We start from the raw sequence: 18,516 nt of genomic DNA, 5'->3' as shown, positions 1-18,516 counted from the left end.
GAGTTACACACGGTTACAATATTATGATAATATCAACTTTGGTTTTTAGATAAATAAACAAGTAAGCAATACAATCTTATTTTGCGATTATATGGAAAAAGGAATTCACAAGAAAAGCATAGCTTGTAAAATTTGTGAATTACTCTAGGATATGAGGGCATCTCAAGATCCGTCAAGGACTCCATGTATGAAAATTTTGATATCATGACGTCAGGCGAAACAAAATTAGGAATCGCAATGGAGCGATTTGACACCAACTGTTGACACAGGCTATTCATAATTGGGTACATGAAGATCATCCCTTTCGTTTCACGTAGATTTATGCATTCTTTTCATAGACGTAGTGTACAGTAAAGCTGTCACTGTCTTAATTGATTCCATAGATGGTGAAGCGCCCTCTATTATTTGCCCTGAGTCGCATTGTAGAGATATGAAAACAGCTGCTGACATAAGTTATCCATGGTTGGATATAATACAGACAATCCTTTTGGTTATACGTCAATCATGCATTCTTTTCATAAGTGTAATCTACAGTAATAATCATTGTCACTGTCTAAATTGATTCGATAGATGGTGAAGCGCCCTCTATTATCTGCCCTGAGTCGCAGTCTGTCCCAACATCGCGGGGCTTGGCCACTGCGTCAGTGTCTTGGATGGAGCCCATGGCTCGGGATAACTCTGGAAATGCTTCAGTTACGTTCATGGGACCAGAAAGTAATGGTGGGAATTTTTCAATCGGCACCACGGAGCTCTCGTACGATGCGCAGGATAATGCAGGGAATCGCATGACGTGTGCTTTTACGATCAACGTCACAGGTAAGTGACTGCGAAAAAAAAAGAAAAAGTATTCTTGTAAGATTCGATGTTCTTGTAAAGTTGGGTATAGATTGTAATTGTACAACTTGTAAAGTTAGATATGAATCGTGTTTAACTTACTTAGTTTATCCCGAATGCCTCCGCCGCGCCGTTGTTACATGCGGGATGACATGACTCTAATATAATCTTATTATGTTTTGATATGATATTTCTAATATTGTTCAATTCTGGATCAAACACTGCCCCGCCCCATACTAACTCATGAAGGTGCTTTGCCAAAGAGGAGGTGACATCTGTTGGTGTAGGTCCGAAGGCACGAGATATAAAATTTGAATTCGAATCCATTAAATTTTCGAGAAATATTCAGAGAATAATTTTGTGAAAATCATTCCGAAAGACTCAGTGTGCCCTATACACGCGGCGCGCTGTGGCGCCATCTTGACACCATGGCGTGCTGTAGTTCAGGGATGGACTCGTTGAGGCCACCATTGACCAATCAGAGGATAGCATTGACCGACATCAATCAACGTAGAGAGATAATGAATGAGAATCGAGTTTCCATAGTGTGATTTCTATTACATGTCGTCGCTATCATTTTGCCTCAGACATGGAAAAGCCAACCATTTCATGCCCAGATGACATTTCCACGACCACAACCCCTGGTATGTCCACCGGACAGATGAACTGGACCCTTCCGGAAGCCTCCGATAATTCTGGCAATGTAAACGTCATTCGTGATACCAATGGGACTATTTCAGACATATTTCCCATAGGGATTAGCAGAGTTTGGTACACAGCAATGGATGACGCAGGGAACACGAACAACTGTTCATTTGCCGTCACTATAAATGGTAAGCAATAAAACCATTCGGGAACCTAGTGGTCTGTGATTTCCAATTACACACTGTTCTGGCACACTTAGTAAACTAGTCGTAACCACGCTAAAGAATGTTATTTTAGTTCGAATTGTTAAAAAAGCCTCCACATATTTTTTCTCGACAGTGTGATGATATAATATGCACATTTCTTAAAGAATGTGTTAAAACAAACTGTATTTGAACTTTCTTTGGCAGACTGAAAAGTATTCTCTGAGAGCTGATGCGAAATTAGTGACAATATGCACAAGTTCCGAGTTTAACTCTTTCATTGCCAACAAGCAGCCTGCCTATGCGTTCAATTTAGTAACCTCGTTACAAACACCTTTCTGATATTCTATTGTGATGCCGAACTTTATTCATAGTCTTTTGTAGTTGGTTCAATGAGTTCATATTGCATGAATGTATAATTTCATGGGACAATAATTATCTGCTTCTCTCCTTCAAAATAAAATGTGCACGTTTACTTCACTTATCAATGGTCAAGGTGTATTGCATAGTGCATGCATGTAAAGTCACAGTCTCTATATTATACATACATGTATATATGTTGTTGTGTGTTGTTGTTGTTGTTGTTTTTGTTTTTGTTTTTTTTTTTGGGGGGGAGGAGTTCTGTATCACATAAGGTATTTCCCTTTGTCGAACTGAAATCCCACAATCCGACAACTGATTTGAATGAATATGTTTTGAAATAAACTTTTTTTTAAACTTCAATTTGGCAGATAATGAGAGGCCAAACATCATTTGTCCAGAAGATTATGTTGGGACAAACGACCCCGGCCTAGGAAGTGCTGAAGTCACGTGGTCCATGCCGCGCGTTTGGGATAACTCCGGAGAAGTAACAGTCACACTGGAAGGACCAGCCACCAACGGCACCAACTTTACCATCGGTTCCACCACGGTCCAGTACACAGCCACGGATGCTGCAGGAAATACGCAGTCATGTTCTTTTCAAATACTTATAACCGGTAATCATTTGAACATGTCCAAATTCACAATTTGCCAAATTCTGCGTGTCACTGATACTGTGCCAACTCGCTACTACTTTTGTGATATGTTGAGGTTAATGTAGAGAGTGTTTTCATCTCATTTTTCTGATTCTTGAGAGTCTGGGAAATCTATGAAGATTATGGGATCAAGGGAGTTGAAAATTTAGTGATTGCTTGTCATCATTTCCCAATCTCCACCGAGGGACGAGCGCGTCATTGTGATGTGACACAGTATAACAAACCAAAAGAAATGTTAGCTGGAGTTTCATCAGTATTACCCGCAGGGAAGTTTGCAATGAAGACACTTAGTAAACTGCTACGAGACAGTTTTGCAGTATAGGAATCGCAATGCAGCGATATAACAACAGCTTTCGACACACGCTATCCATGGTTGAAATTATTACAGATCTTTCTGGGGGCGCTGTGGCATAGTGGATAAGACTCCCGACTCCCTATCGGAGGACACGAGTTCGAACCCCGCCCAGTACTTGCGTCTTTGGACAAGATGTTTTGCTCTTGATGTCCCTCTCCACCTAGGTGTAATGGGTACCTGGCATGCTAGGGTAATGATAATGGCATGGCAGGTTAAATAAGACCTTATTATTATTATCATTATTATTATTATCATTATTATTATTATTATCATCATCATCATTCCTTTTAGTTTTCACGCAAATCATGCATTATTTTCTGAAGTGTAGTCTATGGTTGTTATTGTCTCAATTGATTCCATAGATGGTGAAGCGCCCTCTCTCATTTGCCCTGAGTCGCAGTCTGTCCCAACATCACACGGTTTGGCCACTGCGTCCGTGTTTTGGATGGAACCCTCGGCTCGGGATAATTCTGGGAGTGCCTTTGTCACGTTCCTGGGACCAGGAATCAATGGCGGGAATTTTTCAATCGGCACCACGGAGCTCTCGTACGATGCGCAGGATAACGCAGGAAATCGTATGACGTGTTCGTTTACAGTCTACGTCACAGGTAAGTAAGTGATTGCGTGCGAGAAAACCTCGTATCTTTTGTCGTCAATCGTTGGAAGTAGGTATGAAATATACGTATTTCCTTCCTCTGTGTTCACTTTAATCATACGACAAGCAAATCCAACTTATGACACCTATGTTTTTTTTGTTTTTTTTTTTTGCCTGCTGTTGTTTCTCTGTTGCCAACAGTAACGTTTTTCCTCTGTTATCTAACTCTATCTAATTATCTTTGTATCTTATTGGCTCTATTTATCCTGAATGGCTCCGCTGTTACGTATAGGATGATCGGGCCCTAATCATATAATTATGAAGTGTTGATGTGATATCTTCCGTTCCAATAACGAATCAACTCCGACCTCGCCCCCTCCAAATGCAAAGGGCGTCTTGCAAGAGAGATTCATTTTGTACGAGACGTAATAGTTCAATCTCATGCAGCTTGTCCAACTTTCCCAAAATATTTAGAGAAGATAATACGTGGCCTACATTCCTAAAGAGTTACCGTTCCCCAAGCAGCCAAGTGACTATATTTCGACAACACGACGGTGTTAAAGTCAGATTCGTTAAGGCCACTCCTGACCAATTAGAGGACAATACTGACTGGCATCAAGCCAAGAAGATATACGATGAATGAGAATATCCATAGTGTGATTTCTAGTCTAGGCCTGTGTCGTTTGATTTCTTTTTTTCGCAGATATGGAAGAGCCAACCATTTCTTGCCCTGATAACATTTCCACGACCACAACCCCTGGTATGTCCACCGGCCTGGTGAACTGGACCCTTCCGGAAGCCTCCGATAATTCTGGCAATGTAAACGTCATTCGTGATACCAATGGGACCACTGCAGACATATTTCCCATAGGGATAAGCAGAGTATGGTACACAGCACTGGATGACGCAGGGAACAGGAACAACTGTTCATTTGTCGTTACTATAATTGGTAAGCAAATATCAAGCATTGGGGAACCAAGTCATGCTAGTGGTCGGTAATTTTTACTTACCCACAGTTTTCTTTTGTTTGTGCAACGGAAGCCAAGGACACACTCTTCACTGGATGGTAATTGCACGTATGAATGTATGACGGACACACACACTCACAGAAAAATACATACACACATACATACATACATACATACGCTCAGAAAAATTCACACAAACGCACTCACACACGAGCGTTCTTGTACCTTTACTATAATGTCATTCCTATGCACAGCTATGGGACGCCAAGTGTCGTATGGTCTCTTTCGTTACGAAATCAGTCATTTCGTCGACGAAATGACTAATTTCGTAACAAATGAGACCATGCGATATTTGGTGCCCCATACACAGCTACAAATCTTGTTTAACTATGACACATTGAAATATTATGTGTCATTAACCTTAGTGTCACTTGGTAGATTATGAATTATGAATAGTATTTGCAACTTTACTAAAGACGAATCACAAAGTTATCTTCGAAGTGCGTTTAATGAAACGGACTGCTGTTCGTTCGTTAACAACAATATATGAAACAAGACTACATCATTATTATTTAGAAACTGAAATTGTAGAGGTTCTTTATGTTAAAGTGTAGTCAATATTTTTGATTAAAATGTGTGACTCTATTTTCTATTTCCCAGACAAAGAAAATCCAGTTATCACGTGTATAGGTCCACCAATGGTTTACACGGATTCTGGACTTTCAACAGCGGTAGTCACTTGGACTGAGCCAACCGTAGCGGACAACTCGGGGTCTGCGGATGTTTCCCTTGTGGGTCCTGGAGTCAACGGTGGACGATTCAGTATCGGAAAGACCAACGTGACCTATCGGGGAACCGACGCGGCAGGAAACAGTGACGAGTGCGTTATCTCTGTGCGTGTTATAGGTATGAGGGTGCCAAGTTCCTTGTCTCATGTGCCGCTAGTCTAAGGGTGATCTAGTGCCGGTCAATCACCCATGTCTACCTTAAAGCACAGACTATATATAATGGAAGATTTATTAGAAATCTACCGGTACATATTAGAACTATCCAAATCCATTTCGATAGTAGTCTTGCATGAATGATACCCCATTAGTAACTGAACCGCTCGAAACCGCCCGTCAGTTTACATCCTAAACCGCCCGAAGTCGCCCGTCCTCTTTTTTTTTATTGTTTTATGCATTACTATTTGTATTTCTTCCATATAGAATATATAATTACATAATTTGAAATAAGTCAAAGATCAACAAAAGTGTGTCAGAATTATTTCTGTGACACACTAGTCTCTTGGTAAAGTCATAAAAAGGATTTCAAATAAGCATAACCCATAATAGACAAAAATAAACATGCAGTGATCTATTTTGCATGATTTAGGAAGTTGCCGAAATGAGAGTAATATTGCTGTACCTTCCAGGGGACAATAGGCCATTATGTACTGAATCTTCAGTTACTAAAGGGTTAAGTGTTATCAATTATATCACTGTGTGCATTGTAGATAACGAAAACCCAATGATCACATGCCCGAATTCGACGACGGCGACCACTCAGCCTGGCCTTCCTTCTAGGGAGATCTCATGGAATGAGCCCTCAGCAACCGATAATTCAGGGAACGTGACAGTCTGCTTGCTGGGACCCACCGTCAGTGGGGGAAATTTTAGCATCGGGTCGACCACAGTCACCTATCGAGTGGAAGATCCTTCTGGAAATTCTGCTCAGTGCTCCTTCGACGTGCATATCAAAGGTTTGTCACAACTCACTTTCCAAGAGGGCGTCTAAACCCATGGAGCGCCCTCACAGTTTTGCCCAGCCCAGCCTCCCATATACTGTTTCAACGTTTGTTTGTTTGTGTCCCAAGTGTTTGAAAGTGTCATACATGTGAATGCCGATCTTGTCATATTTGGAAGATAACACGCAGTTTCAGGCAAAGGACTCACTGTGATGCCCTGCACTAATAGTCGGTTTCAAAATATCAAAATCATCCGCAGGTCGTTATTATCATTAACTCGTTTGATATGAAAAGTGCAGGGCAAATAAGTCTTACACGTGGCATTCTCATTTGTCGCATTGCAGTATCTTCTGTTCGATTGGCCTTCATCAAATCTATGTACCCTTTTAACCGAGAAAAATTATTATTGATGGATCTTGAGAAACAAAAGATAGAAGCTACTCGCTTGTATGTCATGTCAATAAAAAAGAAACTGTGTGAAGGTGAGTATATATAGGTCAAAGACCACTGAAGACAGACTGGTCAGGCCATGTCATTGTATGGAGCCCAAGCTCCATGACATAATCATCATCAATTTTGCGTATAAGCCTACATGGTTAACTATTTCACAAAAACATGTGAAATTTAGATTCCATAACTTCATTACTTTAGGTTCGATTTTGTATGAAGCCTGCATCATTCTTTTCAATTTAATTTCTACTTCATTGGGTGGAAATGTACCTTTTTTTTCTCACCAGGTGGCAAGATTTAGATGTCATTACATGCTTGAACGATGTCCAAACGATGTGTGACTTTGAAGTACGCTATTCTTCTCATGGTTATAAACCACACAACTTTATAACCTTATAAACCACGACACCTAAAAAAATACCATTCTTCAACCTACAGACGAAGAGAGACCGGTCATCGAGGGATGCCCCGGCTCCCTGGCCGTCACAGCCCAATTCGGCTCCTCCGAGGCAGTGGCAACGTGGGAAGCCCCGACGGCGACGGACAATTCCAATAATGTGACGATTGCTATCGTAGCACCTGGAGAGAACGGTGGGGATTACCCGCTCGGCAACACGAGCGTGTCGTACGTGGCAGTCGACGGATCTGGAAATAATCAGACTTGTGAATTCATAGTCACAGTGGCCGGTAAATGTCAATGATGGTGTTTTGGAATTGGGTTCCAAACTCATTCAATACCTAACTACTTTGCCTTTTCCATCATAATTAGTCATTCATCTGTAGGAAATGTTAAAACATGGTTAGATCTCGACTTTCAGGTTAAAAGTATCTTTACATTTTATGAGGTTAAAACAATGCAATAACTCATAATCAGCTCTCTAGTATGGACTAACCTAATATTGCTTATCAAAATAGTTCTTGCACTGCTTCCAATACTGCGATTCGATAATGCCTTGATGTTACTGGAAATTAGGCTGGAATATTGTGTATAGATAATTATAGTTTGCGACATTAAAGAATCGCTCAGAAATGCTCTAATTGCTGTGTACAATTTGTCATATCTGCACTCAAAGCAATGAAGGCACCTGACTACAAAGTTTGACGTAGATTTTTTTTAAATAAATAATCAGTTCGTGTGAATCAGTGTCATTCATTTAGGAAAGAGTATTGCTGCCTGCTCGATAAGTGAATACCTTGACCTGTGCTCTCTTTCAGAGGGGTCAATATGTGATCCTAACCCTTGTCTGAATGGAGGAACGTGTATTGATTTCTCAAATATATACATCTGTCGCTGTCCATCGGGATATGAAGGAAGGACGTGCGAATCAGGTTTGTATGATATATCTTTCTCATTCTCTCGTTTGCTGATTTTTTGCCACATTTGACTGCTAATATAGAATCCCACTTGTAACATATTCATACTAGTCTAAAATACATTCGACGTATGAAACATTATGCCCGTTTTCAGAGTGTAATAAACTGACTGGTTTATTACTCGTAGCTGGTCACTTAAATAAGGAAATCCAACAAAAACATCAATTGCACATTTCCATCATTATCTTGTTTTAGCGCAACTTCATGATTAAATGCATTTTCAGTGTAGAATTAAACAATTTTCACACTGAACAACTAATACCCTTCTGCCGTTTTTCATTACATTTGTTTCCTTTTGTATCTGTGTGTTCTTGTAGCTCGTGCTTCTTGTGAATCTGATATGGACTGCGTAGTCTCTGAGGAATGTGTTTCTTCAAGTTGCCAGTGTCGCCCTAATTTTATTCGAAGGCAGGAAACGTGCATTGGTGAGTCTATCAGTATCCCTTAACGTTATCATAACTGATTTTTTTTTTGTTGATATTTTGCAATAACTTGTTTTTGGCCTTTTCTCGGATCACTATTGTACCGCCTTGGCACGTCTTCAAATCGTAGGGGATCTTACCGTTACTATTTACATCGCGACACTTAACTGGTGATCTTATACTGGAGAAAGACTAGAAAGAACTTGTCACATTCTTGAAATTTGTGAAAAAAGAAAAAAAAAATATCAGGAAGATATTTTCAAAAAGCGCCATTTGAGTAAGGAACAGGAAACTATAGTATCTTAAATTGTGGTGCCAAGAATCACTTGTAATTCATCAATTAAAGGCTGTTAAAAATTCTGAAACCAAACCAAAAATGACTCGTGGACAGCGAAGATCTTTATTTTTATATTTTTTTAAAGATTTTTGTTTGCCTTTTAGAGTATTAACAATGAAGAAACAAATAACATAAAATGATACAGCATCAAACCATACGTATATTGTCTATAATATGTTTGCTTGATTCAAACTAGATGACGACACAATTGATTCTTCAACCTTGAACGAACCCTCAACCTCAAACATAAAAATGATTTGCAGAGAGTTTTATTTTCACTTTTCTTTTGTATAATACATGTACTTGAATTTAATAAAAGCACAATGACCTGTGGAGGGCAAATTGTCCCGTTCTCATACGAGTAATTCTTTGCAGTATCAGTATGTTTATTATTCGTACAGCACTATAGTTTTTCTTTCCTTTCATTAATTCATTCATATCATTTTATTTGCTCTTCCACAAATTTCATAAGTGACATACATCTTCAAATCAAATAATATTAACAATAGTAATGAAATTACAAAATGAACTTAACATAATAGGGGAAACATTCATATAAGTCTGCAGAGTTTACAGATACATTTATTTTAGCAGGTCTAATGAGTATGTCATATTCACGGGGTGTTCAAAGATAATTGTCAGGTGTTGAAATCTCCAAATCTATTCCACATAATTATCGTTAAACATTTGTTTGTGTTTGCTATATAGCTCAAACTCGCTACAGCATTGAATTGACGATATTAGCTGCCAACGGCGTTGACATTGATTACACGCTGGAACTGGCAAATGAATCTTCAGAACTGTACACAAATCTCACCGAAACAATTATTGGAGTGGTAAGAAAGAGCAAGGATCAAGATCTTAATTGTATTTTTTATCATCCCTTTTCATAGTAAAATGAATAATCTGTATTTTTAGTCATAATTATGTTCATTGAACTGGAGGGGACACTGGGGTTGTACACCCCCCCCCCCCCTCCCCCCCCCCCCCACACACACACACGAACACTCTCTTTGACTCTCCAAACAATGGAAAATTTCTAAACGATGATGTCAAATGTGACGAATCGACGATCTCGCAAACACGCGCAGATCCATGAAATAATCTTTGCATGCTTGAAAGCCGCATTAACGTCTTTAATCTTAATCTCAAAACTGTTAGAAATATTTCGCAAGCCTTTACATGATAAACGCATTTGTCGATAAGGGAAAAAAAGACAGTCACCGTGTTGCTCTGGCCGAATCAGTTAAGCATTGATGAAACATGCATTCAGGTCCAATATCTTACCGTCGAAGTAGATAATATTCCATATCGATGCTTCTTTTATATGTTGCTTTTTCAGTTTTAAGTAAGCAGTACCCATGATGTGTCATGTGTTTGTTTGTTTGTTTGGGTTTTTCGGCAGATTCTGGCCACTACAACCGTTATCAACGACGTAACAGTCACCGAGTATCGTCAGGGTAGTGTGATAGCAGTACTGGACAGCTTCGTCAATACGTCAACGAGTTTCTCGACTGTAGAAGCAGACGTTTTAAATAATTTTGGAGATGAGACTCTGACCGCCGGTTTGGCATCCATTAGAGTCGAACCGGAAGCGACGAAGATCACAGGTAATGACAGACAGACTTTGTTGGCTTGTTTTTTCCATCATCACTTTGTAAACAAATAAGTCTTTGCAGTGGTTTGAACGATAACAAACATCTTCTTGGTCCTTTTTGTGTCAAATGGATTCCATTAAACACAACAACAACAACGACAACAAGTACCCACTCATCAATATAGTGTAACTTTTTAACGAAAAGGGTGTTGAACAAAATGATTCGACAGAGGCATTTCTACACTTATTTACTTTTTTTTTTGTATGAAAATGAGAATGATCTGTTCAGTCATGCATGAGCGAGCACGCACGAGAGAGAAAATGGTCGCTTTTCAAAGTCAAAAGAGTAACTGTTGTGTATCTGTGAAACATTTTGTTTCTGGTATATTTATGTTGTTTTATCATCCATCCTAGGGGCTTTGACCCTCTCACAACTATCCTCACACTTTTATATGTTTTCTTTTTCTTAACTGTTAGTTGAACACAATAGCTGTAAATGAATATATTCGACCCTCGTATATCTTCAAAACCTCTTCATTTTTTTTTTTTTTAAGAATTGTAATCAAATATTCTTACCAACATGCAACGGGACATTATTGTGTGAACTTAAGAGGGAGTCATGTTGTGGTTGAATGAGCTCACTGTAGGGATTGCGCAAGGAATGTACTGGTCAGATGGCATAAGGGGATCAAACGATGGATAATTAAACAAAAACAGCACCTATACATGCACCAGAAACAAATACATAAAAAAAACGTCAAAACGACTTTTGTGACTTTTGAAAAGTGACCATTTTTCTGTTATTTGTGCTCACCCATGCATGACTCATATCGCATAGATAGTCAGTAAGATAGTTTCGTATACTTAGTCAATAAAAACAAAATGTAGAAACATCCCATATTTTCTTATTTTATTGAAAAAAAAACCTTTGCATCTAAAAGGGCCATTTGATTAATGGCAAATTTACATGTTGGTTTTTTGTTTGTTTGTTTGTTTGTTTTGTTTTTAATGGATGATGAAAGGATCAATGGCTTGATGAAACAATAAATAAAGGACGAATCTATGTTACATAAGGAAGTGAGATCACAAGCTTCCTAGAGGACATGGTGGCAAAATCTATTACTTGATGCATGTTTCTTTGGAAGTGACATTTGAATCTCTCATCCAATTTTGTGTTTAGATGCTGATGAGTGTGCGAGTGACGAAACGAACGACTGTTCACCAAATGCTGTGTGTGCAAACACCGAAGGATCTTTCACGTGTCAGTGTTACGAATCATACGTAGACTTGTCGGCAGACGGCAGTGGACGGGGGAAAATATGTGGTAAGCGTGGGTTATTGATGAAGAAAAACAAAATATTCGGGAGTTTTCTTCCTTTCAAAGTTAGTGAATATAATTGGTTTTAGATTAGTGTGATTTGATTTGATTTGATCTCTGTATAGCATTTCTGCTTATAACAAAAGGCAAAGAATGCAAACATAAAATGCTAGCATTCACGTAAACGTAACATCTACTATAAGGTAACATGCTAATCCATAAGAAAACCGATTGTGCAAGAACTCACACGTAAGCAGGGGAAGAATCAGGTAGCAGCTACTAAGAGACGAACTTGACGTGGATGGTGGCCTTAACAATAAAAATAGGCTCTATAATGGATTATTGAATGGATGAATGAATGAATGAATGAATGAATGAATAACTGAATGAAGGAATTGATTTCGTTTCAATGAACATATTCATTCTTAATTGCTGTAATCGAATATTAATTGGTCCATTCATAAAATTTTACCAGTAATACAGTATTGTAACTGAGCTAAAGACCCCTTAATATATATTGTGCTTTTATATTTCTTTTTGTGTGTAGAGTTTAGTCAGAGCGTGGTCATCGGTGCTATTTGTGGAGTGATATTGTTCATCATCGTCATTGTCGCGGGGGGCGCCATCTTGTGTTGGAAGAGGAGAGTTGAAGTAGTGAGTTTCACCCAAAAGCTTCTATGACTACCAACAGTGAATAGTCATGTCACAGCCTGTACAATTAGGCAAAGAATACAATGCATGTACTGGTATTGGGCAAATGATAGTCTTATGCCGGTGGGTGTTAGTTGTCTCTGGTGTTCGCCGTGATAAGCTTTAAATAGAATTAAAAGGCCTTGGACATGTGTTATTCTGATCCTTTGGTATTGGTATGCTTTTACTGTCAAGGGAATCGAACCAGTCAGGTGCCGGTAGATGGGCGCATCGTGTTACGAAATGATTTGCAGATTTATAGTTAGAAACAGTGACAAATTCACGGTGCCCTTTCAAATAATGATTTGATAGAACGTTAATTTTGAATTCTGAATCGCTCCTTGCAAGTGATAAGCAATGATTGTGTTCTATGAAAGTGGTTCCTCAACTGCCCCGCAGTTGAGTCGATGGGATAAACGAGCAATACCGTAGTTTCTGGAAGAAGTAATTGGACTGTATGTTGCACGTAGATAACAATTAATCTCTGTCAGGGTGTGTCTCTGTTGATGACTTTGCTCCTTTCGTTCTCCAGATTGGGCATGCAGAAATGCTACGCAAAATGGAGCTAAGCGGTACAAATGGAACGGAACGTCCTTGGAACGCCTTCTTTGGAGACCAGACAGAGAAAGTCCTAAACGGTTTGAAATCTCACCGCCCTAAGTTTGGACCGAGGTTTGACCCAAATCCAAATACAGAAATGTTAAGCATAATGGAGCTAAGCCTTACGGGTGGAAAGGCGTTGAATGAACGCTCTCGGGACGCCGTCGTTAGAGTCCAGTCAGAGAAAGTCTTACATAGTTCGAAATCTCCAAAACTCCAAAACTTTGGACCAAGGTTTAACCCGAACCCGTCGGTTATGGCGTTCGCGGAGGATGGAAAAGAACGCAGATCCAATACCACTCGTTCGGGCTATTATGCCGGTGGGAGGAACAGTGGACTGCGGTCTCATACGGACCCTTCTACCGTGAGACGAAACGAAGGAGCAGTTGGCAGGAGGCTAGACTCGGAGTTTTCCAAATTTCATCAAGAAAACTTTGCTCGACCATATGTTGCGTCTGGAAGAGAGTCTGCTGTAAGTTTTTCAAATCATTTCCCCTAAGTGATCATTTTCCTTTTACAAATTGATGTCTTCGCAATCTGAGTTGGTGTATAGCTTTAAGTGGCTTCTAATCATTTCTCATGAGACAAAATTGTATTCGTTACCTACTAGACTCTGAGATCAGCAGAGCTCCCGTATGCTATGGGTAAAGCTTATGGAAAAATTCATTCGGCCACTTGGAACTTGAGTAATAAGAGAACATTCCTATTTTGTTACTGTGTTTGTCTTTGTTTCACACAGTAAAGGAAAACGCGTATCTTGATTTTTAGCGGACGTAAATACATGACACATAAAAATTTAATGATCATTCCACACCGTACTACGATTCTGCCTCGAAGGCAGATTGCTTCATAATAAGGACACATGTCCATCCTTCGATGCGGTTTTAAGAGTATGAAAGCGAAAAGGGAATGAGCAAGTTTAACACCTAGAATACTAGATGTTTTCGTTTAAATCAAGTCCAACTCTCTATTCAAATTGACATAGGTTGACTTGTGGCGAATCAACTTAATAGAACTTTATATATATATATATATATATATATATATATATATATATATATTATGTCTCTCTGTCTTTTTATACAGTATTAGATACAGTTGTATTCACTTGTATTGCAAAGCGCCATGTTCACGCTGAGTTGTTTTGTGCATTTGAGAGATCAAATTACGCTATAATACTTTCATTTTCCGTCGCTCTGTGACAACTGCTTTGGTTGTATACACCTATATCCAACAGTCCGTCCCGGATAGTTTTGAGTTATTCCATTTCGTGTGTTTCTTCATCCCACAGCAATTCCATGCGTCCGGTCAACACTCATCAGAAAGACGAACCAACACGCGTGGGTTTTCAAGTAGAGGTTTACCACTATAACCATGGTAACAGAACTGGCAGAGAAGCAGGAAACGTACTAGAGAAGATTGTCACTGATTAGATGTCAGACGAAAGATGAAATGCTTTAACTTAAATGAAATCCGAAAAACCAAACGATCGATCGTATCTCTTTATGCAGTACCCTATATGGGATTCCAAAGACTTGTTTCACTATGTAACAGTAACATGAGTAAGGGGCCAAAGAAATAGTTATACATTTTATTTATATTTCAAGACTCAATGCAGTTCATATGTATGTGAGACAGTGCGTGTGCGCCGTGTGTGTATGTGTGTGTGTGTGTGGTGGGTTGTTTTTTTTTTTGTGCTAGTTTTTCGTCAAATTATACCTGTGCTAGTTTATAGTGCACCTCCTGTACGTTTGAAAACAGTAAAGAACATAACAAAAACTACCACCACAGCTAGTTGAGCTAGTGGGGGGGGGGGGGGGGGGGGTTTCAGCGATGGCAGCTCAATTTAGAAAAAAAAAATACAATAACAGAGGAATATGAAGATTGCAAACATGGAAATGTGTCATAATAGTAATCATGACACATGCAAAAACCGAAACAACATTCATTGAGATATATCGTTTCGTTTCAAGAAGTAATGGTTATCGTTCATGTAAATACTGTGGTTTAGCAGCATGCTCGGTACGATGGGATGAATGTGTTGTGTTTTTGTACATCCTTCGAAGGCATGCAGTCCGACTCATGCATATATCTGTAAACAATATGTTTGTTTGTTTTTTCCTCTGAGAGAAGAGAACATAAAACAATATGGCACCATACTTCTGGGTGAAAGAGCGAATAAACTATGAAAGAGGACCTCTTTCAAGCTGTGAAAGTATGGTATCTTAAGTTCACACCCTGATCGTCGGATAGGTCGGCCCATTCAGGATGGTTAGCTTATAGACGTTTTCATCCCAGAATGCATGGTGCATTGTAGCCGCTTTTTCGGCTTGATGCGCTAACATCAAGCTGAAATGTGGGTTCATCAAATCACATGGTATTTGATGCAGTGATAAAGATGTGTAATTTTTTCATTATTATTCGTTGATTTGGTATGTTTTAGGTCAGTTGTTTGTGTTGTTGTTGTTGTTGTTGTTGTTGTTGTTGTTGTTGTTGTTGTTGTTGTTGTTACTGTGACCAAAGGTTGTTCCTCGAGTTGTGCAATGACGTGATTTCAGACTTACTCCTCTGCGGGCCGAAACGAGCAACGTCAGAAAAAAAAAGTAACTCCAGTGGCTTATATAGACCATGTGCACTCTGTAGGCCTATAAGCAGTAGCGGAGTTGTGCCATTCACCAATGACGAGCCCGCAAATTTGTAGGAGTTTTTTTTTTTTTTTAATCTGAAATTTGTAGGAGGGAGTTTGGTTGTTTTTTTAGGTGATACGCTAAGGCGTATCACCTATTGTTTCTTACTAACTGTTTGTGATCCACAGCCCCCTCACCTTCGAATTCTGCATTCTGGCTTTCCTTACTCGTTGGCTACAGAGACCTCTTATTCATTATCTTGATATTACTTGAATAGTGGTATTTGCATAATCACACGTTTTTCAAGAAAACAAAAAGTCGACGGACCAGAGATTAATTGCCTTGAAAAGTCTACAACAGTACTATGTCAACAGTGGAATAAAAGTATTCCATTGTTGCTCCTTTTCAGCAGCTAACAAATTATTTTTGTGACGATTTGTACAACAGTACGAACAAATTCGTAACATTCTGCGATGTTTTACTGTATCTCAGGGAGTCTTACGCAAGTCAAAGTAGCCAGAACATCATTTAACCTCTGGTTAATGACAATTTCTATCGTTACTATAGAAATAAAAGAAAATGACAATTATCATGTTCTCGTCTGGATGTATAATCCACAACTTTCTTACCTTGGACTATTGTTTTTCAATCACCATGAATTCCATTCATATCTGGGTACACTTCTCGCTCATGAGCCTCAGAAGGTGAGTTCGAAGTAAAAAACAAAACAAAAAAAAAAACAAAAAAAAATCCACATCAAACAATTATATATAATTATATATATATATATATATATATATATATATATATATATATATATATATCATGATAAATGCTGTTTCTGGTATCTTTGATGTGCGAAGAAAAACATGGCATTCGTTTTCTGATAAGCTTATATATCGTAATTATGTTGTAATCCCAGTGACGGGAATTTTGATTCTGCAACGTATAAAAGTCAAATTTATGAGACATTCATTTGTAACTGTTATAGTGCAGACAAACCGTTTACACTATTACACAAACATTATTGCTACGTCATCTCTTTTGAATCCATAAGAACTGTCTTTATGATAAGTTATGATAAGTAAAAACGTGTAAACGGGCTCAAATTGTATATTCATCTTTGACATAGGACCGCTATCTTAATCAGTTCGTTGATGAAACTCTCCAACTAGAATACGTAGGCCTATGTATTTTGTCATATTCTGTCATTTTATTCTTTATGCTTATGAATTTACTCTAGCGAATGTTCGAGATAAGAAGCAGCAGTGTGACGCTAAATATTAACGAAAATAAATCATTTTGCACTGACAAGATACGTAGTAGTCAGAGAGGATTCGATATATACTGAAAACATATATAGGAGAAATTGCATTTTCGACTTTGCTGTATTATATCCTCCGTAACTAAATTCGTATAGGCTCAAGCTGACATTTAGGCTCAGGTTACCTTGCAGTGATGGTTTACCTGTGTGTGTAAGTTTGATATTGTAAGCGGATTTATTCAAGTATAAAAACACGATGGTTACTCAATCTAATTCCTTCATTTATGTCTATGTTTCTTTGTTCTTCACGCAGAATATCGGATATAGCGTAAAAGGGCTAACAATATAGATTTTTTTTTTTAAAAGATGGTACAGTTTGCAGTGGTCAATATTGATGAATGACCAAAATCACATTATTCTATCCATTGCCATAATGTGTCTTTGCATTATCATTATACTGGTAGGTGACCTTTGTACTCATATTTACCGATGTATTTTCACAGAACAATAAGAATAAGGACTAGAACAGCTCTCCCCCTTTATATATACCTTCGACATTATTCTACAAATTGTGGCACCTTCAGTTTCACATCTGATGTTTATGATGGCCAGAAAATGAAGACAATGCACTCGAAAAATGCTGCGTGCATGGGCATTATGCCAAACAGCAAACCGTTCATGCTTGAAAAATCTTTAGAACGTATCTTTTATTACTTTTTAGAGTATATCACTCTTTTCACCATGTTTATCCAAGAATCTCATTAATATGAGAGTTAAGCGTGCAAGTACATGACCATTGTCAGGTTTGTAGAAAATGAATTAAAATATCAGCCATGGCAATTAAATTAAATATAATCTATCTTTTGTTTGCTCTTTGGTATGTCTCGCACGTGTTGTACAAGCCACTTTGTAAATCATAATATAAACTTGATTTCAGAAGAAGTCTGTCTAAAACTGGTGGGAGTAGAAATTTAAAGGGCATTAATACAAATATCGATTCGCAAGAACACTCATAACAAATGCAAATATTATCCGATATAAGGCTTTCGCTTCGCTTCATCATGTAAAAATCTTGTAGCAACGTAAAATGGTCTTGAGTTCCAACTCCAAACGGCAACAAATACAATCAAGGACTATCATTAAGAAACGCCTGATATATATATATATATATATATATATATATATATATATATATATATATATATATAAGAAAAATAGCATGATCTATCACCCTTAAACACGATTATTTCAGTATTGCGCAGGTATATAATGCCTTGGTTTATACATTACACTGAATTATTTGTTTGCCCCAATAACAATGCCCGCTTCATGAGATATTCATTTGATACTCAGATAAACTTTTCACTTTACAACATAGTCTAGAAAACAGTAGTGTAATAATGACATAGATTGCACTTACACAACTAACATTGCAATCAATACTTATCACTGAAGCTTTTGAAATCTTACCATGCCGGCTTCCACGTGGTTACTT

General features: G+C 38.3%; 1 protein-coding gene across 1 annotated transcript; it reads left to right on the top strand.

Moving 5' to 3' along the window:
• The first annotated feature begins 662 nt into the window (after positions 1 to 662).
• LOC140241525 (hyalin-like) lies at positions 663 to 14,563 on the top strand. The gene is made up of 16 exons (XM_072321620.1): positions 663 to 816; positions 1,422 to 1,667; positions 2,414 to 2,659; positions 3,416 to 3,661; positions 4,352 to 4,597; positions 5,277 to 5,522; positions 6,112 to 6,357; positions 7,231 to 7,479; positions 8,008 to 8,121; positions 8,484 to 8,591; positions 9,634 to 9,761; positions 10,331 to 10,535; positions 11,703 to 11,846; positions 12,388 to 12,494; positions 13,063 to 13,202; positions 14,422 to 14,563. The coding sequence occupies exons 1-16, from the start codon at positions 663 to 665 to the stop codon at positions 14,561 to 14,563; spliced, it is 2,967 nt and encodes a 988-aa protein (XP_072177721.1).
• The last annotated feature ends 3,953 nt before the right edge of the window (positions 14,564 to 18,516 follow it).

Source organism: Diadema setosum, chromosome 1, assembly GCF_964275005.1.
Source record: "Diadema setosum chromosome 1, eeDiaSeto1, whole genome shotgun sequence".
In the NCBI taxonomy this organism is placed as follows: domain Eukaryota; kingdom Metazoa; phylum Echinodermata; class Echinoidea; order Diadematoida; family Diadematidae; genus Diadema; species Diadema setosum.
Note: the sequence above shows the minus strand (reverse complement) of the source record. Positions and strands in the feature narration are given on the sequence as shown.

What these genes read in the sequence shown, in the direction of transcription:
- LOC140241525 (XM_072321620.1), top strand. Translation starts at nt 663, where the DNA reads ATGGCTCGGGATAACTCTGGAAATGCTTCAGTTACGTTCATGGGACCA. An exon ending in ATTTGTCGTTACTATAATTG is followed by an intron (nt 4,598 to 5,276) that starts GTAAGCAAATAT and finishes TCTATTTCCCAG; the next exon opens with ACAAAGAAAATCCAGTTATC. An exon ending in ATTCATAGTCACAGTGGCCG is followed by an intron (nt 7,480 to 8,007) that starts GTAAATGTCAAT and finishes GCTCTCTTTCAG; the next exon opens with AGGGGTCAATATGTGATCCT.